The sequence below is a fragment of the Chanos chanos genome, chromosome 6, assembly GCF_902362185.1.
Source record: "Chanos chanos chromosome 6, fChaCha1.1, whole genome shotgun sequence".
NCBI classification, from domain to species: Eukaryota; Metazoa; Chordata; class Actinopteri; order Gonorynchiformes; family Chanidae; genus Chanos; species Chanos chanos.
Window position 1 is genome coordinate 6,707,685 of NC_044500.1, and position 27,697 is coordinate 6,735,381.

At 37.7% G+C, this 27,697-nt stretch overlaps 1 protein-coding gene across 1 annotated transcript; it reads left to right on the plus strand.

Moving 5' to 3' along the window:
* Positions 1-12,290: 12,290 nt before the first annotated feature.
* Positions 12,291-24,289, plus strand: LOC115814124 (NACHT, LRR and PYD domains-containing protein 12-like). Its single transcript, XM_030776849.1, has 12 exons — positions 12,291-12,430; positions 13,007-13,120; positions 13,646-13,753; positions 14,287-14,394; positions 14,991-15,083; positions 16,831-18,600; positions 19,022-19,195; positions 19,936-20,109; positions 20,414-20,581; positions 21,555-21,728; positions 23,106-23,288; positions 24,112-24,289. Exons 1-12 carry the CDS (start codon positions 12,291-12,293, stop codon positions 24,287-24,289), a joined length of 3,384 nt encoding a protein of 1,127 aa, XP_030632709.1.
* Positions 24,290-27,697: the final 3,408 nt, after the last annotated feature.

Consider the following 27,697-nt stretch of genomic DNA (forward strand, 5'->3'; position numbering starts at 1 on the left):
AACACAGATTCCCTCAGGAAAGATCCGTCTCACCTGCACTCAGCTGTATGTCTGTGAAAAGTGATGGGTCTATGGAGGTTCCACTGGACTTAAAAGAGGAAAACTTATCTTTTACACAGAGGTGAGGCTTCATTTTTTGCTCACTTGTTTTGCCTTGACATTTTTGCACAGTTGGACTAGGGATTACCTTACTATGAAATGACACATGTCTACTGCACTGACACTGCTGTAGGCTTCCAGTACTAAACTAAACCTTGTCCATTCAGAGTGGAAAACCTAGGTGTCCCTCTTCTTAACACTGTAAAGCAGTGTCCTATATAGGTGTGTCCAGAATAATTAGAATAATGCTCAACTCCAAGTATCTCACAGAATCCTCGGACTCAAACTTCCAGTATGTTTCAATCAAAAAAGCAAGATACAAAAAATGGTGTGCTTACTACCTGCACATAGTACATACATAAACAGTATATACACATACAAGGTTTATATTTTTATATATCATAGGTATACAGTAAATTTATTGTGACTGCATAGACCCATATCTTGCAATGAATAAAAAGCAATGTACTAGTTACATGTCTTTAAATCTTTTTCTAGGCGTACATGTGTATTTCCTGAAGTTAAAACCTGCGGACAGCAAAAATCAAAGCTGAAAAAGAAGTTTCAACATATTTTTGAGGGTGCAGCAAAAATTGGAGATCCCACCATTCTCAGTGAGATCTACACAGAACTCTACATCACGGAAGGTGGAAGTGATGATGTCAATGATGAACACGAGATCAGACAGATTGAGACGGTGTCCAGGAGAGCCGCAGCAGAGGACATACCAATCAAATGCAATGACATATTTAAACCCTTACCTGGTCAAGACAAACCCATCAGAACTGTGCTGACAACAGGAGTCGCTGGCATTGGAAAAACAGTCTCTGTGCAGAAGTTTATTCTGGACTGGGCTGAAGGGAAAGCCAATCAGGATATCCACTTTATATTTCCACTTCCTTTCAGAGAGCTAAACTTGATGAAGGACCAAAAACACAGCCTGATGGATCTTCTCCACAGCTTTTTCCATGAAACGAAAGAGAACGAACTCCTTTGTACCAAGGAAAAATCCATTTTCATCTTGGATGGCCTTGATGAATGTCGACTATCTCTGGATTTCCTGAACAATAAGAGGCTGAGTGATGTCATGGATCCAGCCTCAGTGGATGTGCTGCTGACAAACCTCATCACAGGAAATCTGCTTCCCTCTGCTCTCATCTGGATAACTTCCAGACCAGCTGCAGCCAGCCAAATCCCTCCTCAACATGTTGACAAGATCACTGAGATACAAGGATTCAGTAACTCACAGAAGGAGGAGTATTTCAGGAAGAGAATCAGTGATCAGAACATAGCCAACGGAATCATCTCACACATAAAGTCTTCAAGAAGCCTGTACATCATGTGCCACGTACCAGTGTTCTGTTGGATTTCAGCCACTGTTCTGGAGAGAATGTTGGATGAAGATGGAGAGACTCCAAAGACTCTGACTCAAATGTTCACTAATTTCCTGATCATTCAGACCAAAATCATACAAGAGAAGTATAGTAAGACCAAAACAGACATGGAAATGATTTTCAAACTGGGGCAACTAGCTTTCCAGCAGCTGGTGAAAGGCAATCTGATCTTTTATGATGAAGACCTAAGAGAGTGTGGCATTGATGCCAGAGAAGCATCAGTGTACTCAGGAGTGTGCACCCAGATCTTTAGAGAGGAGTTAGGGCTGTACCAGGGGAAGGTGTTCTGCTTCGTACATCTGAGCATACAAGAGCATCTTGCAGCCCTGTATGTTCATCTGTCCTTTATCAACAACAACAGGAATGTAATAGATAAATGTTCAGTCTGCAAACTAAGGGAGGAGAGCATTTCAATTTATGACTTGCACAAGAGTGCTGTGGACATGGCCTTGAAGAGTAAGAATGGGCACCTGGATCTTTTCCTTCGTTTTGTCTTGGGATTCTCACTGGAGTCCAATCAGTGTCTCTTACAGGGTTTACAGATACAGAGAGGCAGCAGTTCCCAGGACAAAGAAATTATAGTTGAGTACATCAAGAAGAAAATCAGAGAAAATCCATCTCCAGAGAAATCCATCAATCTGTTCTATTGTTTGAATGAATTGGATGACCATTCCCTGGTGGAGGTCATTCAAAGCTACATGAGCACAGGAACTCTGACCAGAGCAAAACTGTCATCCTCTCAGTGGGCAGCTGTGGTCTTTGTCTTACTGACATCAGAACAGGAGCCTGGGGTGTTTAACCTATGCAAATACACTGGCTCAGACACACGCAGAGCTTTCATTACACCTGATGAGGTTCTTCTGAGGCTTCTACCAGTGGTCAAAGCATCCAGAACAGCCCAGTAAGTAATACTTTTCGACCTTGCTGTCTAAGGATATGTCTTGTGTTTTAATGTTCCTCTTTACCCTTCCTGTGTTATGAGTGTGACCGGTCTGGTCTGACACTTTCTGAACTCTGCATTGTGTTGTATATTGTGTATAATAAGAAGACAACCACTGGTTAAGCAACCAAGGGGCAGGATTTATTCTCTCCTGATCACAGCATCCAGCTGAGGAGAAACCCACGAATTTTCCTTTAGATACTGAGAGCTAATATTAAAGTTAAACAAGAATATGAAGTTACAACAAAATATACACTATGCTTATGCAAAAACAAGATTAATAATACAAAACAAATTTACAGGACAAAATAACAAAAGGGGGAGCTTACATACCTGTGTGACACACAAAAACAGCAGTACGAAAACTTCATAAAAGCGACTGTCTACATGTACATCTCTCTAACAGAGGAAAGAAACAGAAAATTAGACCACATGATAGACCAAACACGCTAATGTCAGTCATACATATTTGTGTGTATGTGTGTGTGTGTGTGTGTGTGTGTGTGTGTGTTCAAATGGATATTGATGATATGATAAAGTATGCCATTGTCTTTCTCCTAGTCTATGTAACCTGACAGAGAACAGCTGTACAGTTCTGGCCTCAGCTCTCAGCTCAAAGTCCTCCAGTCTGATGGATCTGGACCTGAAATGTAATGATATAAAAGATTCAGGAGTGAAGCTGCTCTGTGCTGGACTGGAAAATCCTCACTGCAAACTGGAGAAACTGAGGTAGGATCCTCTCTTTGAGACTCACACTTTGCCTGCATAACTTGTTCTTCACTACACGTTCTCTAACAGTGTCTTTAATGGTTTATTGTGACTTAATTAGTCCATTTCCGTGTGGTATGCACCATTAAGTTTGCTGAGACTGTTGAAATAATATTGCGTTGGTGGCTTTTTTAAAACTGAGAAAAAAAAAACCCTTTTTTGATGTCCCTCAAGCAAGCTTGCATCAAAGCAGGGCTAAATGTTTCATACTGAATCATGTATTGGATCACTGATCAATTACTGAGATGCATGTCACATTAGTCTCCAAAAGTGTGATATACACTCCTAACAGAGATGAATATTTTACGACTCACCCTCTTTAATTACAGTTGTCAACAGTTGGACTGTATTAATGCATAATATTTTCTTATTTACAATGACTAATCATGTTAATATCAGTGGTCTTTGTATACCTGTGTATTGAGGATTTATTAATAAATAATATGTTACAGGTTTATAGAGTAAAATACTTCTGTCCTTTCTATGTGTGCTTTTATGTGTGTTGCGGGGGGATGTGAGTGCAATATTTAGATTTGTGATTGGGTTTGTTGATTTTTCTCTAGGCTCAGTAAGTGTAACCTGACAGAGACAGGTTGTTTGGCTCTGTCTTCAGCTCTCAGCTCAAACTCATCCAGTCTGAGAGAACTGAACCTGAATTACAATAACATTCAGGATTCTGGACTGAAGCTGCTCTGTGCTGGACTGGAGAGTCCTCACTGTAAACTGGAGATACTGAGGTACCACCATCTCTCTGAGAATCATACCTTACCTGCTCTTCACTACAGCACATATTGTGTGCATGAGCTCACAGGCTAGTTTGGTATTCAGCATGATTCACCCTGTCCCCCAAACTATTTACTTACCTAACGATCAGTAGCCACCACTGAGCAAAGAGAGGAGGAATGACTCTAATGAACACGCCTGCCCATGGAGATATATCTATTATCAAACCGAACGATCCGTCCTGGATATAGGGAAAACCTTTGTGACAGAGCCTGATTTAAAATGAGTTTACGCATGGTATCCATGATGTGTTTTCCATGGAAATCATTTAAATTCAATGTAGACACTATAGGTGTTGTAAGAGTGTGAAGACGAATGGCCTGTATTCACCCTGTAAGAGCCACAGCGTGTTTTCCATGGAAATTGTTTGTCAACTTTTTCAACAAACCGGCCCTGTGAAAAAGTTGGCATGTCTGTATGTGTAGGTCATAAAGTTCACAAATGCTCAACTAGCACAAATGCTCACCACCACTACATCACTTACACATCAAATGTTTATCAAACTTTATTAATTAAAATGTCCTGTGTCACAGTGTTTAGACAGTTAAACAGATTTATCAAAATTTGAAACAGTATTGAAAGCAGAAAAAACCATATACAGGCAAAAATGAGGAGTTCATTTGAGAAAACAAATATCTCCATTTTCATTAATTTTCATAAATCAGTTTTTTTGTATATTCCAGGTAATATCAATCAAACTGCAGTTAGGTTGTTTTGATTAAGTAGAAATAACTCAAGATACAGGTAACTTACAAAATTAAACTTTATAGAATTTTTTTTTCCATTTAAAGCTTGGGTTTTAGCAAAAACACATAACTCCAACAGTCATTTTTTGGCAAAAGCAGAAAACTCCACATTTCGTGTTCCATGCATCCTGTTTTACTTTATCCATTCTGGGGTAAAGCATTTTTTCTGAGTTGTGTTTATAAGCAATGGAGGGAACTTTTCCCTAACTGCTATAGCACGCTTTTTTTGCTTCATTACATGAATAAATTGCAGCTGTTCTCTTCTTTTTATGCCCTGAATGAGATAATCACAGACTTTTCAGTTTAAAAATGACTTTGAGCCACTTACACTGAAATTCCATTTTAGACAGCACATCACCGGAGGAACAGCAGTGGTGTTTGACGTTTTCTGCTGTAAAACGTGAACTTGCTATGCACTGACAATAGACAATAGTGGCTTTTGTGACATATGTATTTAGGGTTCAAAATGTGCTACGTGCTAAGAATAACTCATGACAGTCATTTCATTTTTTTTAAACTCTTCACATATAACACAAGTAATAGATATTAATTACAATAGCAGATGGATATTTATTATTTGTCTTGTATAAGTTCTAAGAAAATGCTCCATCAATTGTAATTAAACCTGTATTGTTTTTGGCAATATGTCACATGTTCATTAAACATACAGTGCGAAGCTAAAACATCAGGAATTTAAAGACTATACATTTTGGTCAGTTTTATCGGATTTACAAGAAGTGGTCTCAAAATAGTGATTAACAATTAGAGCCAAGTAGAACACCACAGTGTCCTGGGCTGAAAGTGTTCTTGTTCTGTCTGTAGGCTTGAACATTGCTGTATCACGGATGATGGTTGTGCTTTTCTGGCTTCAGCTCTGAGATCAAACCTCTCACACCTGAGAGAACTGTACCTCGCTGGGAATAAAATTAAAAGCTTTGGAAAGAAGCATCTCTCTGCTTTAAAATTTGATCCACTACATAAACTGGAGAAACTAGAGTAAGTAGTATCAGAGAACACATTAAAATGAGCTGAATTATTTTAAAATTCTGATACAGCAACTGCAAACCGTGCTGTGTGTCTATCAGGAATATACCAGCAAAAGTATTAGCCCCCTTATAAAAGAGCTATATTAAATAAACAGCATTGTTTGTTGAGTCTTAATAAGCATAGTATTATTCTGTTTGTCTCACAATTTTATGAAATAGCCCAGAAGGACCTCTTCAATCCAAAGGCAAAACAAAAAATCTTTACTGAGAATCTTTGTATTAGTCAAGTACATTTGGTGTTAAAGTTTTTGGTTAACCACATTAAAGTTTGTAAATGTGACTATGTAAATTCCTCTTGTCCTCAGGTTTTGATTGACAACCATGAGACTCATGGTGAGTTGAAGGCGAGAGACTTCCGTCTGCTTTTAAAACTGGATAACCTCCTGACCAGCAGAAGCCAGTCAAATCCCTCCTCAATATGTTTGGCCAGGCCACTGAGAGATAGGCTCAGTGACCCTCTGTAGAGTACTTCAGTGAGAGAACAAGTGAATCAGAACCTGGCCACCAGAATCGTCTCACTCATGATGTTTTCACGAAGTCTATACATCAGGTGTCACATGACGGTGCTCTATGGGTTTTCACTGCCCCAGCAGTCGTGAAAAGGAAATTCAGGGATATCTTAGTGCAAATTTGAAAATGTTCTAGACTGTGTTCGCTACACTCATTCTAATGATTCTAATGATTTTTTGGGTTGATTTTCCACGTTAATTTAAAATTCCCTGCTTTGCTCTGAGCAGAAAGTAAATGCAAGGGAATGTAAGTGAATCAGTATTTTGCTTTTTATTTGCAGATCAGTAACAACATTCATGTTTCTTCAAATAGCGCTCTGTTGAAATATTATTTACTTTACGCCCTAAGTTGTGTTGAATTTATTAAAGTACATTTTTAATTCTTTACTTCATGTATCAGTTTCAGTGGAGTCTCTAAAGAAGTGCATATAACTTTGTAAATTTGACTGTAGAAAAAGTCAGTTTAGTCAGCCATTAGTGTTTTCATACTTAACAGCTACCATCATGATTCGGCTAGTTTCTTTTATATCAGCAATTTTTTTTTTGTTATACAATTTATAGGTTTTTTTGTTGTTTCTGTTGTTTTGTTTTTGTTTATGGAAGTCCCTTAAAATAAACATGATTTCACTCTGTCACAAGTATTGCAGCACCTCATCTGTTCTATTCATGCCTCCCTCTATCACAGTGTCGACTCTAGCCACCAGTGCATACAAAGCCTGGTGATTTGAATTTCAGAATGTTTTGGATTTGAGAATCTCAAATTTCATTGTTTAAAAGTTCTTTTTTATCATGGACAAAGGTAATTCAATTAAATGAAAATGATGCTTGTGATATATGAGACATTTTTCAAAGTTTTTACAGTTCTAATATTGGTATTAGACATATATGAGATATAAAAGCTGTCAACAGCAATACTTTTACATCTGAAAATAAGTCTTTTCATTTTAGTTTGGAACCAATTCTGATGTAAATGTTGCCAACATCTGGTTTCTATTGCACAAATATATGAATAGAAATACAAGTAATTTTATCCTTGCATCAAATGCAGATGCAGATGCAGATACAAACAAAGGTCCCACTACATAACCTAAGTTCAAACACTGTTTGGCTGGGAGTGCCAGGATAGCGCCCCCTGCAGGATTACAGTGCTACTACCAGTGTGTACCAGGCTTGATGAGAGTGCAGAGGGGTGAGACCACTCACCCCTCATTCAGTTAAGTGCTGCTCACCTTTCCTTTTATCATGTTGGACTTCCACCTCAGACCGTTTATTTGAACGGTTCCTTGGTTCAAGATTTTGTTTTTTCTTCAGAGGCTTTTTTTTTTTTTAAGACTCCCTGGTTTTAATCAGCACATGGAATTTCAACACCTTCTATTTCCAAATAAAAGCATGAGTGCGATCATTCTGATGTGTGTGCATGATTGTAATTGTGTTGGTCTGGAAAAGTCTGCATTAGCAGTGTGAGGTGTAATTTCACTTCTGCTGGGAATTTTATTGCAATCTGTGAGATTTTCTCTCTTTTTGGAAACATGTTTGCTGTGATTTTAGCTCTAATTTCCTCTTTTTGGGCTTACACATTGTGTTTTATCCTAAATCTGTGTTGCATTCAACTTGGCTTTACTGTCTGGGGATGATTGTCATTTCTTGCATCTGTTTTCAGTTTCAGATATCAGTTTTCAGTGTAATGTGTAAGGAACAGATGATAAACTTGGTGTTAGCCTTTCCGTATCCTTTCAACTGATTTCTCACTACTTTTGTCATGGTGCTTGAAAGGTTTATTCAAAATACATTCCAGTAGGCCTCTCAGGCACTGTTCAAGGAGAAGGATACTGTCAGGAATACTGTTCTGAGCTTTAGAATAAAATGCAGTGTGTAGATTTGGCCAGTAAGTGACAGCAGAAAAAAAAGGTTGTGTGCGAGAGCTACCAGTGCAAGTGATCGTAATGTAATGTTAAGGACCATATACAGATCACTCACAAGAGGACAGATTTAAAAAAAAATGCATGTATTGTGTCTTTGTATTTGAGTAGAGGTGTGTTTACATCCATTGTATTTTCTATATTTGTAACATGATGCAGAGCCAATCAGACTTAAAGAACACATGTACATAAATATACATATGCACAAGAAATGCACACTGTTATTCTCTGCTGCAGTCCTAAATGTAACATGATCCTCCGTTTCATAAACACTTTATCATTAAAAAAACAAAACAAAAAAAAACAGGTTTGTTAAGTACACACAGAATAAGCTCCACCTGCACTCAAGTGGTGTTTAAGAGCAAATGAGCAGTTAGAGAAAGTGAAACTATGTGAAAATATGTGAGTCTGTTTCAGAGACAGAAGCCAACTCAGGGGTAGGAATACAATCTATCAAACATGAACTACAAACATGGTAAGTCACTCCAGTATATGATTCTAATGTAGAGATATAAAACTCTTCTCATTTATAATGTCAGTGTATACAGCCTCTTACAGCTGTAACCTGTGTCTACCTCTGCACAAACACACCCCATTCAGTTAATTAAGATCTTGATGAGCCCCTAACTGTGGAATCAGCTGTCTTACATCAGGAACAAAGCTGCCCTTGATTATATATACTTTTGAGGAGAGGGTTATTCCGATTTTTGTAATTAGATTACGGAAAGAGAGAACTTGTTTGTGAACAATTGTTTGGTTCAGTAGCTTTGAACTCGTCTGATATGTTAATGGTGTGAAAGTTCCTGTAACAGACTGATAGGTCAATCTTGTCTAACCAGTTTCTTGTGGGTGTGTTGTATGGCTTCAGATATGTATCTGATGCCTTTGTCTCTTTCGCTGTCTTAATTTTTGTCTTGTTTCTATGTAAAAACAGTTCAGTTCTATTCAGTTCAGTTTAATATGTTTTATCCAAGAAACCCTTAACCTATTCTCAGTAAACATCCCTTAACTTTTGGGATAAAGGTCAAGCCTGATGGTAATAGTAATACAGCAGTTTAAATGGCTGTTGTGTATTCTGCACTGTGTGTGTGTGTGTGTTTGTGTGTGTGTATTTTAGTGCATGTTACTATGCTGTGCTGATTCAAAATATAGTAGTGTAGGAGATATGTGCTCTATTATGACCATCTCTCTGAATATTCTCATGAATATCGGGAAAAACAAATCTATTTTTTTACATCACAAACAGTCAATTGTCTTCATACCCATAACAGTGCTTAAGATCAGATGCTTAGCATCACATAATATTGAAGAAAAATATAAAATCATCTTTCAGCGATTTAATACTGAAACATATTTGAGCAAGACAATGATCCGAAACACACAAGCAGGTCTTCAGCAGAAATGATTTAATGTGTTTTAAAATCATTTAAGAAGAAATGTAAAATGGAAGGAATGGCCTACTAATAGTTCAGGTCTGAAGCCAATAAAAATGCTATGGAGGGATCTGACATAGAAGGTTTGTTCTTGACCACCCACAAATGTTGCTAAGTAAAGGTATTACAGAGGCAGGGGATAGTATCTTCTGCAGTACTGTGACAGACTCAATAATAGCTACAACAAGGGTTTGGATACTGCCATTGATGCTAAAGGTCATGTATCTGGTAACTAAGCGTGAAGGGGAAATGTTTTCCAGAATAGAATCTTGTCTGCCTGTGTTTGTGAGATAATGTAGACAGAGATGACACTGAGACACATAAGCAAGTACACACAGAGCTAAATAAAACCTATAGTCATCTGTCAAATTTGAGAAATATGCCAAAAACAAAAATAAAAAACTGTTTAAGAATTGTAAGCAGTGAACTCTACCTCAGTTGCCTTCACCTGACACCTGACACCAGCAGAGACGAAAGAGAAAACATCTGTTTTTTTCCAGACTGAAAGCAAGTCTGGAATAACTTAATGTGTATGGTGAGTAAATGGAGGCAAATGCAGTCATAATAGTGAGACAGCAAAGTGGGAATGTATGCTCAGAAGTGGGAATCTGTGCCTGGTTTGTAAAGCGAATTAGCCTTGAGTAATGTATGTTAAAATAAGAAATGAAATACTGCTGTCCACACCTTTTTTTATTGAGCGATGAAAATGGTTTCTCTGTAAATGCACAATATATTTCTGAAAGTTTTGCTACACCACCAAACCTAATTTAGATCATTTTTGACAGTTGTGTGGGGGAGATACTGGTCCAGAACTATCTGCCAAAGAGGAATATATACAGTCGTTAGAAAGTAGACGTGTGTGTTCCTAATTTTCATCATAGCACTATAGTACAGTTTTAATGTGCAGATGTGTGTTTTGGCTCCACTGTGGTTTATATTTGTACCATGATGCAAATTCAATGAAATTGTCACTGAATGCACAGCTGCTGAAATCTTAAATGTAATAGTGAAGTCCATTCTCATTAAACATGGCAAATATCCAGAAAAAAAAACATTTTTTTTTTCCTGCTCCACCTATACCCAGTTGACGTTTATGATGAGTTGAACAAGCACAGAAAGTGAAAGAATTAGAATCTGTTTCAGCGACAGGAGGCAGATCAGAGAGAAGAGCACAATTTATTGCACACATTAGCATGGTAAGTTCAACGATATATTATTTTAATCTGGAACGAGAAAATCCATTTCCTGTCGAGCTTTAGGCTTTTGCTCCGGCACTAAACCGACAAACCCGATTCAGCAAACCAAGGTGCTGATGAGCCTCTAATTATAGAATCAGCTATTTTAGATCCAGACTGGAACAAATGTCTACTGGAGCTGTTGTGTTTGTTTGTCTGCTGTCATTGCTGTTAAAGGTGATCGGTAACTCTGTATAAAGGGGCAATGTTTTAGGGGCAATGCTTAGGAAAACATGTCTCTTTGTTGAAGTGAAACCAAATAACACAGAAACATGTACACACACCGTCAGTATGTCCCTGGGCATTAACTTTAACATTGTTACCAGTCATGAGTCAGGCTTGAAAAACATGAGGAAGTTTTTTGAAATTTATTGCACACAGGTAGTTCATTCCACCAACAGATGTTTTAGCTGATAGCAGCAAAGATGCTATCAGACATTTCTCAGTGCTGCAGAGCGGGTTTTAATCGACGTTCTTCTGTCCCACATCATCAAAACACAAATGCAAAAAATGTATTCCCACTTGGGGTAAACAACACCTTATTCCACATCTCATGATAAAACAGTTTTATTCATAACACAAGGGTTTATTCTGTAAGTGGTCGATCAATATCTAACACTTTTAATCACTAATGAATTGGGAGGTGTGGCAAATTACTGGAAACAGAGAAGACTACAAGAAGATTTCTTCTTCTTTTTTCTTTTTGAGCAGATCACTTTGACGTGGTTGCAAACCCCGTGCACTACCTATTATACACTGGAGGCTGCTTCAGGATGCTGTTTTTTGATCATGGGAAGCATGTCTTGACTTTTACACTGAATTTTAATATTTCTGCAGCCGGCAATATCTAACATGTTTTACATGAAATCAGGGTGATTTATCATTTCGACATTTCATCATTCAGACTAATGTTGAATAACATGACTATCTGGGTGACTCAAGCATGAGTTCACATAAGGTTGGTTAAGCCCACATGTTCTCTAACTGTTTCTTTTTTGAGTATGCTAATTCTAACCCGTTGAAACTTAACTATCAGCGCCAGTGGAATGCATCCACTCTCTACAATATTAACATAAGAGGCATAAAGGTAAATATAAAAGACAAGACCTTGTTAAAAATTGAATACTTGATGATTTTTCTCTTTAAATGAGTAGTATTGTCAGTCAGCCCTCTCTCTAATGCCAATAATAAGATGCAAAATAACAAGAGCAATCATTAAACCAACTTCTGTCTTACAGCATAAGACTTCTGTCTTACAACGATAAACATCACTGTAATATTTATCCCTTTGATGAAACATTACTATGCTTTGGTGTGTATCCCTAATTTTACAATTCGACTTTGCAGGTTTGTTAGTCAGGATATAAAGACCTCCTGGACTCTAGCAAGTCTGCCTGTGAGGGGTGGAACATCCAGAAATGAGTGCCCATGAGGAATGCAAGGAGGAGAGGACTGTCTCTAAAATCAGTGTCCCTGGAGAATGTGAGAATGAAAGCTCTGCTTCTAAAATGGATCTCACAAAAAAAGAGGACATCGATCATCAGCCTGGATCAGTTCTGTAAGTGGGGAACAATATCATATAGTCTTCCTATTATTATTCATCAAGTAATTAATATATTAAATCATTTTAACTCATGGTGTTACTGATGATGTGTGTTATAGGGTGTGTGTGTGTGTGTGTGTGTGTGTGTGTAAGAGTATGTGCATGTGAGTCCTGTGGGCACAAAAGCGAAGGTAAATCTATGATCTAACACGTAAAAAAGAAAAACGGAGGAAAAACAGATAAAGGAGAGGCGTCGAGAAGAGCTGACAAGTTTAAACTTCATTGCAGATTTTTATGTCACGTTGTGTAGCTCTTCTTTTTCTGACCAAAATAAATTTAAAAGGTGCACCATGGGAGAAAACTGAATCTGTTCATGATTTCACAGATGTGAATGAGTGTTTGTGTGCATGTGTGTGTGTGTGTGAGTGTGTGTGTGTGTGTGCACACATGTGTGTGTGCATGTCTGTGTTTAATCTGTACAGGACAAAAATTGCAGTGTATGGAAATTATTATCTATATGATGGTGAATAGATAAACAGATACCTGATAAATGAAATGAGTGACCAAAGAAGTGTCTGTTTTGTGTTGAAGCCCAGTCCAGCAGAAGAGGTCAGTCTCACCTGTCCCCAGCTGTGCGTCCATGAAGAGCAACTGGTCAATGGATCAGCCAATAGAGTTTACAGAGGGAAAGATTCCTGGTGACAGGTGAGGATTTCATCGTTGTCAAATAATGTTTACTACACTCTTGTGGATGAAACACTGTGGTGGATTTATATGCAGAAGTAGTCACTGTATTTTCAAAAAGATGATTTTTTGATGTAAAATTGTGATACATATGTATCTACCAAATTCCAAAATAAATAAACAAACAAACAAATAAATAAAAAAGGCAAAGAAAGGAAAACAGCTTACAGAATTAAACTGCAACTGGTGAGTGATAAACATTCAGGTGTGATATCTAGTTATATATGTACTATAGAACTTGTGCAACTGACAGCTAAATATATGACTGATCACTGGTGTTTTCTTCAACTGTGAACGTCCTGAGTTTGTTCATATACGTGTGAGTGAGTGTTTGCATGTCATGTTGTTATATGTAATGTTTAATCAACACAAGGCAAGTATTATATGACATGGAAATTATCACTTGTGTGAAATAAAAGTAAAAAGGTTAAAAAAAAGACAGACTATAAAATGAGTGACTGAAGGAGTGTCTGTTTTGTGTTGAAGCAAAATGCAGCATGAGAGCTCTGACTCTCAGAGCTGTGTGTCCATGAAGAGTAACTGGTCAATGGATCAGCCAATAGAGTTTACAAAGGGAAAGATTCCTGGTGACAGGTGAGGATTTCATTGTTGTCAAATAATGTTTACTACACTCTTGTGGATGAAACACTGTGGTGGATTTATATGCAGAAGTAGTCACTTTTTTTTTAAAAAGATGATTTTGTGATGTAAAATTGTGATACATATGTATCTACCAAATTCCAAAACAAACAAACAAACAAACAAACAAATAATTAAAAAAGACAAGAAAAGAAAACAGCTTACAGAATTAAACTGCAACTGATGAGCGATAAACATTCAGGTGTGATAGCTAGTTATAAACTAGATAGAAGTTGTGCAGCTGACAGCTAAATGTATCACTGATCACTTTAAAATGGTGTTTTCTTCAATTATAAATGTCCTGAGTTTGTTTGTATACGTGTGAGTGAGTGTTTGCATGACATGTTGTTATATGTCATATTTAATCAACACAAGGCAAGTATTATATGACATGGAAATTATCATTTGTGTGAAATAAAAGTAAAAAGGTTAAAAAAAAGACAGACTATAAAATGAGTGACTGAAGGAGTGTCTGTTTTGTGTTGAAGCAAAATGCAGCATGAGAGCTCTGACTCTCAGAGCTGTGTGTCCATGAAGAGTAACTGGTCAATGGATCAGCCAATAGAGTTTTCAAAGGGAAAGATTCCTGGTGACAGGTGAGGATTTCACCATCGTCAAATAACGTTAATTATACTCTTGTGGATGAAACATTGTAGTAGATATAAACACAGAAGCAGTCTAGAAGACACAGGGATACAAACAGGAAATGCAATAACGTAGCTCGGTAACGCAACAGAATGAGAGATTTCACAAAGATAAAACTGCAGTTAGCGTGTCTGAGGGCTGGGAGTGTTCTGTGATTGTATCTTTATCTGTTAAAAATGTCATTAAATCCTTTCATCACAAACCACATTTTATTAAATACTCAAAGCTAAACCAAGAACAGGAAGGAAGTAAAGGTTAATATGTTTTGCCAAAACATACAAAATGAAACTGCAGCTGGTAGCTATCTAAAAACTAGGCACAACTGATATAAAACACTGGTACAAATCTCATGTAGTATCACTTCACAATGATGTTTTTTCAGTAACAAATATCTGGAGTTTATTTGCATAAGTGTGTGTGCCTTGATGCACATTATGTGTAGTGTTTGATCAATGAAAGTAATGTGTTAAAGTATATGGCAATTACCAAAAAAAAAAAAAAAATCAAAGAAATGAGTGGCTGAAGGATTGTATTTTTTGTGCTGAAGTCCAATGGAACAAGTGATCCCAGACTCATCTCAACCCAGCGGTGCAGACTTTCCAAAAGAGTTTGAAGAGAAAGAGATTCCTCCTGAACACAGGTACATTGTGAAAGATTGAGTTTGAGGCCTTGAGGCCTTTGAATTGCTCATTTAACTGTATTCTCAAATTGTGTTGTTATAGTAACAGGGAAAGCTCAGCAACCACGTGCTAACAGATTTCATGACAGCTCTGTCGCAGTACCTTTAAGTACACTATCTTAGTCTAAAGGTTTCTCCAGAGATGTGTGACCTCTGACACAGAGGATCATTTTAAGTACATATGGTCACTCAAATCAGAAAATAAGTTAAAAGAAGTAGAAGGTGATAAGTACATAAACAGTACATTAGGAGACGAAACCAGTGAGCTAGACAGATTTAGGAATAATCACTTCAAATATACTACTTCTTGCATGTGTGTGTGTGTGTGTGTGTGTGTGTATAATGTGTGTATGTTGGAAGAATTGTCTACTGTGTTGCATTTAAGCTCAGCAGGAAACTAAACTGGACGTTTTCCAGTAAAGTAGAAAATAAAGCAAAATTGTGCCTTTACATGTGTGAATTAGCACAAACATCAATGACAGATTAGTAATGTGAGGCTTACATTTCAACACTGTCCATCAGATGAAATCAGACAGTGAGTCCAGAACAACAAAAGAGACATCAGAGAGAGAGAGAATGTTCTACAGACAGAGAGTGGAGCTACAACTATGACAGCCACAACTATGACCACTCACTTTAGTGACTGAAGAGACACTCCAATGAAGGATAATGAGAATAACAGAAGAGGCTCACTCTATACAGATTTAATTCTGTCTGATTTTAAGTACCAAACAAACAAACAAACAAAAAAACAAACAACAGTATACAATATTATACAAAATACTGAAAAAAAACCCCAACCTTTTCTTTTCTTGGCAAAGAGATTCTCAAATTCACAAATTCCGTGGGGTTGATATGTGTTACTATAATTTAGAAAAAGAGGGGTAGAACTCAAATAATTTAGAATTTTAAGCCATTTACATTTCATGGGTCAGAACAAATTGTTTACACCCTGACATTAAACTAGAACACCCAACATATGAAGGGAAGATGCCACAAGAGATAAACAGGGTGTTAGAGGTAGCACATATGTAACCCTTTTCTTCCCTGGCGCCGGAAGGTACTCACGAGTCACACTCCTATTGATATAACAAAACAGAATCCTGGGTTCCCTACCGAGAATGGTGAGCTGGCTGGATCTCCTGTCTACCATTAAAATTTGGGACTGGCAGGTCTAGGGTTAGAAAAGGTGGGGATTGCAAATACTTATGGGCGACAACAAAAAGAAAAACCTAAGTAAGATGAGAATAAACTAAAAAGCGTGGTGCAAACTTCATGTCACCAACTCCAACTTCTCTCCGCACTTCTCTCTGCACTTCTCTCTGCAGCAGTAGCTTCTAGATCCTCGCTTAATGTCTCACAGTCTCTGATTGGCTCAACGCACATCACAACTTTAAACTTGTACAGGATTGGTTACATCATTAAGGTTTTTTTCACAACTCTACGCGGGCAAACACACAGTATTACCAAATAAGGAAAACAAAGGATTATGGTAGATGTAGTTATTTTCAATATACAATGTATGGAGCATTGTTATCAACTAAAATATAATTAAAATTATAAAGGCATTAACAAAGTAAATTATTTTCTAAGGGCCTTACACATACAACAATACCTACAACATACACCTGCAGTACTGCTGAATGTTTCGTTATATATTCACTTAATTCATGTGAAAAATCATGCATATTTTGTTATCTCCTCATAGATGTGAATCTACATTTCCTGAGGTGGATGTCATTAGGAAACACAAATTGGACACGAAAAAGAAGTTTGAGTGTATTTGTGAAGATTTAGGAAAGCAGGGGAACCCTACACTTGTCAGTGAGATCTATACAGAGGTATACTTTACACAGGGTGGAAGCAAAGGAGTTAGTAATCAATGTGGAACATCCAGGAGCACAGCAACAGAGGAGATGCCAATCAAATACAATGACATATTTAAACCCTTACCTGGACAAGACAAATGCATCAGAACTGTGATGACAACAGGAGTCGCTGGCATTGGAAAAACAGTGTCTGTGCAGAAGTTCATTCTAGACTGGGCTGAAGGGAAAGCCAATCAGGATATCCACTTCATTTGTCCACTTCCTTTCCGAGAGCTGAATTTGATGAAGAACCAAAAACACAGTTTGATGAGTTTACTGCAATGTTTTTTCATGGAGAGCCAAGCATTTGACTTTAATGAGAAAAAAGCTGTTTTCATCTTTGATGGTCTTGATGAGTGTCGACTATCTCTGGATTTCCAGAACAATGAGGCATTGAGTGATGTAACAGAGTCAACCTCAGTGGATGTACTGCTGACCAACCTCATCAAGGGGAATCTGCTTCCCTCTGCTCTCATCTGGATCACCTCCCGACCAGCAGCAGCCAGTCAAATCCCTCCTCAATATATTCACCAGATCACTGAGATACAAGGGTTCAATGACCCTCAGAAGGAAGAGTATTTCAGAAAGAGGATCAATGATCAGAATCTGGCCAGCAGAATCATCTCACACATGAAGTCTTTGAGCAGCCTATACATCATGTGCCACCTACCAGTGTTCTGTTGGATTTCAGCCACTGTTCTGGAGAGAATGTTGGATGAAGCAGAAGGAAAAGAGATCCCCAAGACCCTGACTGAAATGTACACACATTTTCTTTTAATTCAGTCCAAAATCATTCGAGACAAATTCAGTGAGAGCAAAGAGACATATCAGAAAATGATTTTCAAACTGGGTCACTTGGCTTTTCAGCAGCTGGAAAAAGGCAACCTGATCTTTTATGAGGAAGACCTGAAAGAGTGTGGCATTGATGTGAGAGAAGCATCAGTGCACTCAGGAGTGTGCACTCAGATCTCTAGAGAGGAATTTTGTTTGCATCAAGGGAAGGTGTTCTGCTTTGTGCATCTGAGCATCCAAGAGCATCTTGCAGCTCTATATGTTTATCTAAACTTCATCAATAATGGCAAGAATGTACTTAGTCAAACTGTATTCTCTGGAGTCGAGGACAATATCAAAAGCACAACAGTTTATGACCTACACAAGTGTGCTGTGGACCAGGCCTTGCAGAGTAAGAATGGACACCTGGACCTTTTCCTTCGCTTCCTTCTGGGCCTCTCACTGGATTCCAATCAGACTCTCTTACGGGGTCTACTGACACAAACAGCTGACAGCTCTCAGAGTAGAAAGAGTACTGTTGAGTACATCAAAACGAAGATCCGGGAGAATCCATCTCCTGAGAAAGCTATCAATCTGTTCCACTGTCTGAATGAGCTGAGAGATCAGTCTCTTCCAGAGGAGATTGACAAACAACTGGCCTCAGAGAGTGTCTTTGACTTAAAATCCCTGAATTCTCACTTAGTTTCTCTTAAATTGCTAACTTATGAAGAGGAACCGGATGTGTTTGACCTGCAAAATTACACATTCAAATTAGAGATGATACCAGATGAAGTAATCATGATCCTACTGCAAGTCATACACACATCGAGAAAAGCTGAGTAAGTGTTCTTTTTTTAATCTGTAAATCTAATGATAATTTTTACTTTATGCTGATTTATAGAAAAGTAGCATTTTACAGAGAATTAATACACAGTAGCAATTCATGGACAACTTGATTAGAGCTGTGATAAGGCTGCCCAAAATCTGTTGTTTCCTGTTAAGCTTTGCATAACTCTGTACAGTGACACAAAAATCCCTGTCAGTGTGCAGTGCATTTAATACAATGGAAAATGTAAAAGAAAGAAATTGCAATAATTGTCAAGACCTGCAAAATGACAACCTGAACTAGAACCATCTTTTAAAAAAGGGCTGTACCAACAACAAAAACAACACAACAATAATTATAACAACTATCAGTAGATATGAGAGCAGTGTTTCGCTTGAGTTTTTCACTAAGATGCATCAATGTTTTCGTTAAAGTCTCCGGAATGTCAACCTGACAGAGAAAAGCTACACACGTCTGGCCTTGGTTCTCAGCTCAAACTCCTCCAGTCTAAAAGAGCTGGACCTAAGTAATAGCAATCTACAGGATTCAGGAATGAATCTGCTCTCTGTTGGACTGAACAGTCCTCACTGTATATTGGAGATACTGAGGTAAAATCATCTCTATGAATAACACCTAATCTACTCTTCACTACAATACAATCTTTAATAATGAGTTTACAATGTAGATTTAGACTCAGTGCTACACTCTGAAAACATTTTCACTGGATATTTGCTCATGTGAACTAAATACACTTTGAGATCTAAACACTGCTTTAAACAAGAGAAACTCCCTTTTCTGATGACATCTCTTTGACTTGTTGACTCCAATTCAGGGACAGTTTCAGTAAAAGGAATTCCTGAATAGATATTTAGACAGAAACAACTTTAACAATCTCTAATTCAGAACTGAAACTGCTGCAAAGGTCTTTTGTGGCATTTATTCTTGACTCAGCCATCAACCTTTATATGAGACTGAATTTGACAAAATCTCTATAGCCTCAGTTCACTCAACTAGTAACAATAGTTCTTCATTTCCTAGGAACTAATGTACAATTGCATGTGTGTGTGTGTCAGAGCCAGCTGCAGGGTGCAATGAGTGAGGGGGCATTTGAGATTTGCAAGTGGGCAAATGAGTAGATTATGATTAGGCAACCGTTAAAACGGGGCAAAAATTTTATCTGAAGGGGGAGCGCCCCCTTTTGCCCCCCCCTTGGTGCCAGCCCTGGTGTGTGTGTGTGTGTGTGTGTGTGTGTGTGTGCGTGTGTGTGTGTGTGTGTGAGAGAGAGAGAGAGAGAGAGAGACAGTGCTGGTGAGACTATATGTATTAAGATGCATCAATGTTTTCACAGGATGAGATCCTGTAACCTCACAGAACAAAGCTGTGCAGTTTTGGCTATAGCACTCAGCTCTGACACCTCCAGTCTGATAGAACTGGACCTGTCTTATAATGATATATTGGATTCAGGAGTTAAGCTACTTTTTACTGTACTGGAGAATCCTCACTGTAAACTGAAGGCATTGAGGTAAGATAAGCTTATGTCACATGTGACCTTTTCCACACTTTTGTATATCCTCTATCTGAGTGTAGGTATTTTTTGTGGGTGAGTGAATGTGTCTGTGTACATGCAAGTAACCAAGTGTCTTGTAACCTGGAAAGGTGTAAATATCTGACAAATACAGAAACAATCAAAAGATACTATCTCAGGTTTTTAGAGCAGCTTGTTATTACAGAAAAGCCAAAAAAGTGTAAATAAAATATTACCAAAATACTGTGTCAAAGAAGGAATGTGAGTTGTCTGTTCAAATAAATCTTTGCTTTTTTCCCAGTCTCACTAAGTGTAGTCTGACTGAGAACTGCTGTGCATCAATAGACTTAGTTCTCAGCTCCTCCAATCTACAAGAACTAGACCTGAGTCACAATGAGGTGAAGGATTCAGGAGTGAAGCTGCTGTCTGACCGATTAAAGAATCCTCACTGTAAACTGGAGAAATTAAGGTAAGGTAATCTTTTTATAACAACGCACAATTTGTTCTTAATTTGTTTAATATTTGTTTGTTTAATATGGTGCATACTCTAACAGCGAGCCCATAGTGTCAAGAGCTTTTGTTATTTTTTTAAATGAGAGAACATTTAAGTTACCTACAATGAGTAAAACACTAACAAATCTTCCTTAATCACTGCCAGAATCATCAATAGAGAGGGTCAGTTTTGTTTTTATCACAATGAGCTCTTTAGAACTGAAATTCACTTACTGTTTGCTGTATAAACATATTGCGAAATTCTGGATGAATCTGGATGAGTTTGTTCATATTCAAGAAAATTCAAGTAATAATATGTCAGTCAGCCATTTACACAATCAGGTAACGAATGATCACAGTTGCAAAAATCTGGGGATCCGTCTGAGGCACAAAATATGAAGCAAGGATGCATAAACATTAGGGGAGCTGATAAGTGATAAACAAAACTCATGAGCAAGAACACATATTGCAATTTGTTAATGATTTCCAAATATAAAAGCCAGTTCAAAAACACATGGTTTCCCTTCTTATTGAAAGTAAGATGAATTGTGGCTTTTTTGATGAAAATGTTTCCCCAACAACCTGGTTCTCTAGCCAAGACAGACCCAAAAGAATATAAATTTAGATACACTAATGACTACATACATGGTGATATATTCTCTCTTCGATCATAACAGTAAGGATCCCATGATTGCCTTCCTTGAGGTTTTTTTTTTTTTTTTTTTTTAAACAAGGTTCCATTGTGCATATTCCATTTAACTTTCAACAATAACCACAATCCATTGCTCCCAACTCTGACTGCTTACAATCGACTTAAAATGAGAGTAAAGTAAATACAGCAAAAATAACAAGGAAGTCAAAACAGAAAATACAGAGTGCAATATATGTACACGTCCTCTTTTACTTTAAGAATTATTGGAATGCACAAAGTACCATTGTTTTTCTTCCAGACTAAGCAATTCCAAACTGACAGAGGAGAGTTGTCCAGCTCTGGCCTCAACTCTCAGCTCAAACCCCTCCTGCCTGAGAGAGTTAAACCTGAGTGACAATAACCTGCAGGATTCAGGAGTGATACTGCTCTGTGGTGGACTTCAGAATCCTCATTGTAAACTGGAGATATTGAGGTATGGTCACCTGTCTGAAAGTCACACATTTCCTGTTCTTCACTTGTACTTGAAATTAAGATAAACTTAGGTTTTAGTCAATAAGTCACTAATTGAAAGGAGGTATATCTGTGATTCTGCATCATACAGATTATTTTGAATTATTGTACAGATATGGCTGAAATATTGTTACCTATCTTTGCTACTCTCCCAGTCTGAATAACTCCAAACTGACAGAGAAAAGCTGTAAAGCTCTGGCCTCAGTCCTCAGTTTGAATTCTTCCAGTCTGAGAGAAACAGACCTGGGTAAAAATGATATGCAAGATTCAGGAGTAAAATTGCTCTGCACTGGACTTGTGAATATTCACTGTAAACTAGAAATACTGAGGTAAGATAATCTCCTTTTGTCATGTGCTGTGTGATCTAAAGAAGGGTGACACTGAAAATCTATCAAAAAATCTGCATCAGGACAGTCCACAAATTTAGTAAAATGTGGTCTAGTGTTGTGGGAGATAAACCAAAATGATTTTCAGAAAATTCTAAATGGTGAAAAACAAAGTGGTGAAATTTATTTTGACTTAAATATAAAGGGCTTGGGAATTCTGCTCTTTGAAAAAATACTCAAATTATTCATCTCTAATAGTGTCACCTGATGGAAAATATTTCTGCAAGACTGTAGTCTTTTGGCTTCTGTACTGACCAATGTTCAGAGCAATAAACCCACTCTGACCTTTTTTTTTACTGATATAATCTGTTTGGCTCATGGCAACTGTATTGTTAGTTTATTTCCCTCTTAGGACTGCCAACATAGTCCACAACAAATTTGACTCAAATACCTGCTTTTGTTCCGTAGCTGGCATTTAAACTCACTTTGTTGTAGAGCACCCCTAAATATTCAGAAGATGTGAAATGTTTGGCTCCTCTCCCAAGCCTTATATAAATGGCATTGCTCAGTTTGGTGACAACTGGGCACATTGTCATAGATATTGCTTATCTCCTTATTTCTGTTTGCATGTCTTTGCTAAGAATTATGTTAACCCATTAAGGCCAGATGCCACATTTGCGTGATCACTTTGCTATGACTACATGATTATGAAAATTGTGGATCTGTGGAAATGCCTGGATAAGGGACATCCCCAGATGTTCTTAGTCAAATTTTGATGTATGAAGAGAGAGGAGGATTGGATAAACTTTACAGGAGAAGCCTCAAAAATACGTTTTTCAGAACATTCAAAATGGCAGAAAATCTTCTATAAGTCAAAAAATACCTTCAAGGAAAGTTTTGTAGTTCCGTTGTCCATATTAAATGATAATGGTTTTATCACTCTAGTCAGAACTGTACTCTAGGATTCCAGTGGAATATTCAAATTTTTTAAGCTTTACAATTTTTACCCCTAGGTTGAGTGGTTGTAATCTGACAAAGGAAAGTTGTGACATTCTTGCCTCAGTTCTTAGAACTCAAAGGTCAAACTCCTCTGGCTTGAAAGAGTTGGACCTGAGTTACAATATAGTGCGGGATTCTGGAGTGGAGCTGCTCTCAGTTGGACTAAAAAGTCTTCACTGTAAACTGGAGACATTAAGGTGAGAGTCTCACATGACCTGGTCCTAAGTAAAGTGAATACTTAATATGAATTTAAAGATAACAGTGAATTGTGTGATGTAGATTACACACATGTGATTTGTACTCCACATATCAATTTCAAATCTTGCAAAACTGAGTGACAACTTCGAAGATGTGTATGAATGTATTCAAAGCGAATACACTTAAGAGAGCAAACTCTAAACAGTAATGGCAATGAACTATGATTATTACTGTAAAGTGTCTAAACAAAGTAATGAGCTCTAATGATTACTGTGAGGTAATTACCAGTTGAAATTGTTCCATTTATCATAGGAGCTCAGTGTCATTATACTAGCTGTCTGATAAAATCCGACATATATATCACAAACATATGTTTCAGATAGTGAATCTTAATCTGTTCTAATGCATATAATGAATATTTGAAATATGCCCAGAAAGTTGTCTGGCACTGTTGTTTGGCTGTTCAAAGAGTAAAAAAAAGGAACAAATAGCCACTCATTTGTCTACCTTATTCCTGAACTTAACAAGCCACCAAATCTCAGGAGAAAATTCAGAGCAAAAAGTTATGTGAAGATATGGAAAAATACCACAAGTGTATCTGACATTCTATAAATCACTTAGACTTAATTGGAGAACTTTAATTTATTATATTTATCACACTTACAGGGTGTTGAATGGTGCATTCTATGTGTTTTTATATTTGTCTTTGCGTGTGAGATGGTAGCATTGATTGTAGTGTTGTTGCTGGATATTTTGTAAGATCTTGTATAAGCTGAGTATCTCCAGGTAACAGTGTAAATTGTCATTGTTGTCTCTCTGCAGGCTTAAGAGCTGTGGTGTCACTGTTGAAGGATGTGCTTATTTGGCTTCAGCTCTGAAATCAAACCCCTCACACCTGAGAGAACTGGATTTGAGTTTAAGCAGTCCAGGAGGCTCAGGCCTGAATCCTTTATTTTCTCTACAAGCAGATCCACATTACAGACTGGAGAAACTAATGTGAGTAGTGAGACAGTTAAAAGTGTATTTGGATGTATCATCGTTATGATACATATGCCTGTGTAATAGTTTGTGATGTTTGCAGTATATACATGATTATAATAGCGTAAACTCAGCTTTTTGTTAAATTTAAGTGACAATACATGGTCACAGCAGTGTTTACAGTAACATCTGGGCATTTGGGTTGGTGTGAAGCCAGTAATAAGTGTGTTGTGTGTGTGTTCGTGTCATACGGAGGACGGAAGAGAGTAAATCTCATGAACTCTCAAACTCAAACTTTTAAATCACATGTTTAACTGCATGCCCAAGTGCCTCGGTTTACTGTCTGTATATCCCGACTGACATGGATATTTATGAGGAGGTTTGAAGAGCATCTTTTCTATATTCTTTGTCCTTAGATGGAGCTGGTGAATACTAACACTCCTAGATCTGGAGACAATACGAGAATCCAGTCTTTGTACTATGTTTAACTGAATGGGTAAAATGATGGGGAATATGAAGTGGAAGCCAGGAGCTGAGCTGAAAACATATCTTGACACTGTTACTAAGAGGTAGAGAGCTGAGTAAGGAGAACCTTCCTGTATATATTCAGAATTACAGTCTATCAATCATGCCAGCATCCTTTGATCCATCTCAGTACAGTGCTTTGGGGCTGACTCGATTCCTAAATCAATCTGCATAAGATCCATAAGTCTTACAACACTCATTACAACATTTAAAAGTATATACTGAAATTGAAAGCAGTATACTTAAGCTATAATGTAAATTTGTATTTTGCACACTATGATTTGTATTTTTATTTCCATGTATTTTTGTTTAGTCTTACAGTAGATAATTCACAATCAAATTAAGACTGACTCATATTGATGTAGAAAATGCCTATTAGTGAGTGAACTAATCTGCAATAGGCAACATTAAAGATGATTTGATAAGTGAAGTAACAAATTATGTCTTTATACGGATATTTGTGTACTATCTGTCACAGTTAATGGAGGTATATTTTTGACAATGAAATAATGTCTCAGAGAAAACAATAATCAAATATCTATGTTCAAACAGCCAAATTCACTCAGTGCCATATTCAAATTACAATCTGCTCAGAGATGAGAATGTGTAACTGGAAGCATCTCTATAGTCATAACTGTCTTCGCTATTGTTTTAGTGTTTACTGACCTCTTCAGTTCACCTTATTAAACCCTCTGTGAAAAAAAGTGATACACTGTATATTGAAGGGATACGGATGAATAAATTCATTATATGTAATATAATAAAATGTGCAATATAATATAACTAAAACATGCAAAATAATATTTTAATTATGTATCAGATGGTTTATTTTATCTAAATTTAAGCCTGTTTGGGTTGATTGATAAACCACTCTGTTCAGTGGTGAAATTCTAAAGCTTCCTGTGGTCTGTCCTTTGCCCTGTATTGTTGATCTGTTTGCCACCTGTAATCCACACTACAGATGGAAAACTTGCAGTAATGAAGGATGTTTCTAATAGTCCATTTATGAGCATTATTGTAGAAGGACATGACTAGTGACTTAACTGTGAATTTTTTTTTCTTAAATTGCTCATGGCTGCCACTGTTTTCTAAGAGTTTTATATACAGTTCAGCTTTATAAAATAGTGTTCTTTTTTGTTATTGTTGTTATTTTTCTTTATTTGTACCCACAGTGGATTTATGTATAGAGCTTTGCTCACAGGCTAGTTGTAAGGAGGGTCTGGGTCTGCCTTGATGTGTGGTGCTTCCTCATCACTGGTGGTCTGTCATGTATAGTGTGTAACACCGGTGTGTGGCATGTTTCTGAGTCACAGGATGCAATAACTGTACAACACAAGAGTGTACCTTTTGTTTAGCAGTGAATGCATGCATCTGGTCTGTTCTCTCTTCACCTTTTTTATAGACTCTGTTGAATGGGGCCCTGCATTACTGTGGTGGATGCAGGCAACTCCCTGCATGGGCACTGGTCTAGACAACTATAAATATCCATTCAAGCTAATTTTTGACTTTTTACTTTTTTTCTATTTTCTTGCAATAAAGTTTGTTATATCATACCCCATGTCTCATGTCTATTTGCTCTCCATGGGTAATTGAAAAGTTTGGAACTCACCATCAGTTCTCAAAATATTATGAACAAAACAGTCAATAAAAAAGTGTGTGCATTTGTTTAAAGTCATTCATGGTAAACATTATTTATTATTTCTTGTTAGAATGTAACTGATGGCTAAGGTGTAATTTTGGACGTGTATGCAACAGATTGCCTAAGGAAGGGATGAGGGGGTGAGAAGGACCTTTTGAAGTTGTAGAATCAGGCCAGAGACTTTCATTTTGACCACTCAGTTCTTACAGATACATCTTCCTACGCTAGGGCACATCTTCAGTGATAAAACCTGGGGTTGTCAGGTGTTTCGGGTCTTTCGAACATCATACACCCTTGCCCAGGCGTCCCGACCAAGATTGATCAGACCCTGGCAGGTGCTTTCCCAGGTCTGTTTTCAACTTCAAGTCTGCACAGTGAAGAGCGACCGAGTTGCTTTCTGGCTACCAGCAGATGTTAAGGGAGCTGCGGATGGTATCTGCAATTGTCTGAAGGACCTGGTCATGCCACCACTGATAGCCACCGTCAGCAAGAGCTCAGGAGCGCAGCAGCTCAGGATATGCTCAAGTGTGCCGGTCTTCTCACAGAGGGTTTGGGCTGGTTGTTCTGCCAGGTCCCGGCAGTGTAGGTTGGATGGACTAGGAAGAACGTCATAAACAGCTTGGATGAGGAACTTGATTCAGTGTGGATCCACCTTCCAAAGATCGTTTCATGTGATCTTTCGCTCCATCACCCACATCCATTTTGTCCAGGCACCTTGCTGCCTCATTGCCACTACTCTGCTCTTTCTCTCCTCCTCCACAGCTGCCCTGATTTCATCCTGGCTCAGTTCTCATTTCTCTCTCCCTAATACTTTGTCAAAATGGGGGACTTCAAGGCTTCCAAGAACAACTATTCCCTTAGCGACTACCCCCACCAGCACTTTATGGTGCAGTCACGCCTCAGCTTCTTCTGTAATGTTCCCGCTACGTGTTTTATACGACTTGTATGTGAACGTAGTTAAACAGCCAGCCAAACTCGATTTTCACGAGCCAGGAAGCCAGCGCCTTGCTCCTGTATTTACAGTCTTCAGATGTGGCAGGTGAAAGTTTACAAGTGAAACTGCGATAAATAAAAACAGAAAGGACTTACGTCTCTTAATTAGTTACCGTACAACACAACTGACTAATAAACAGAATTACAAGCAAATGGTACATTAACATGGTCATGCATTAGTATGTAAAGTTATTATAAATTTGCATCGCTGCAACTGAATCAATTACTATTAACATCAATCTGCACATCATGTTACTAACAGTGTGCATAGAG

Excerpts from the sequence above, each read along its gene's own strand:
- LOC115814124 (XM_030776849.1), top strand. The coding sequence starts at position 12,291 with ATGAGTGCCCATGAGGAATGCAAGGAGGAGAGGACTGTCTCTAAAATC. Across the intron at positions 13,754-14,286 it reads GGAAAGATTCCTGGTGACAG|CAAAATGCAGCATGAGAGCT; the intron begins GTGAGGATTTCA and ends TTTGTGTTGAAG. Across the intron at positions 20,582-21,554 it reads TGTAAACTGGAGAAATTAAG|ACTAAGCAATTCCAAACTGA; the intron begins GTAAGGTAATCT and ends TTTTTCTTCCAG.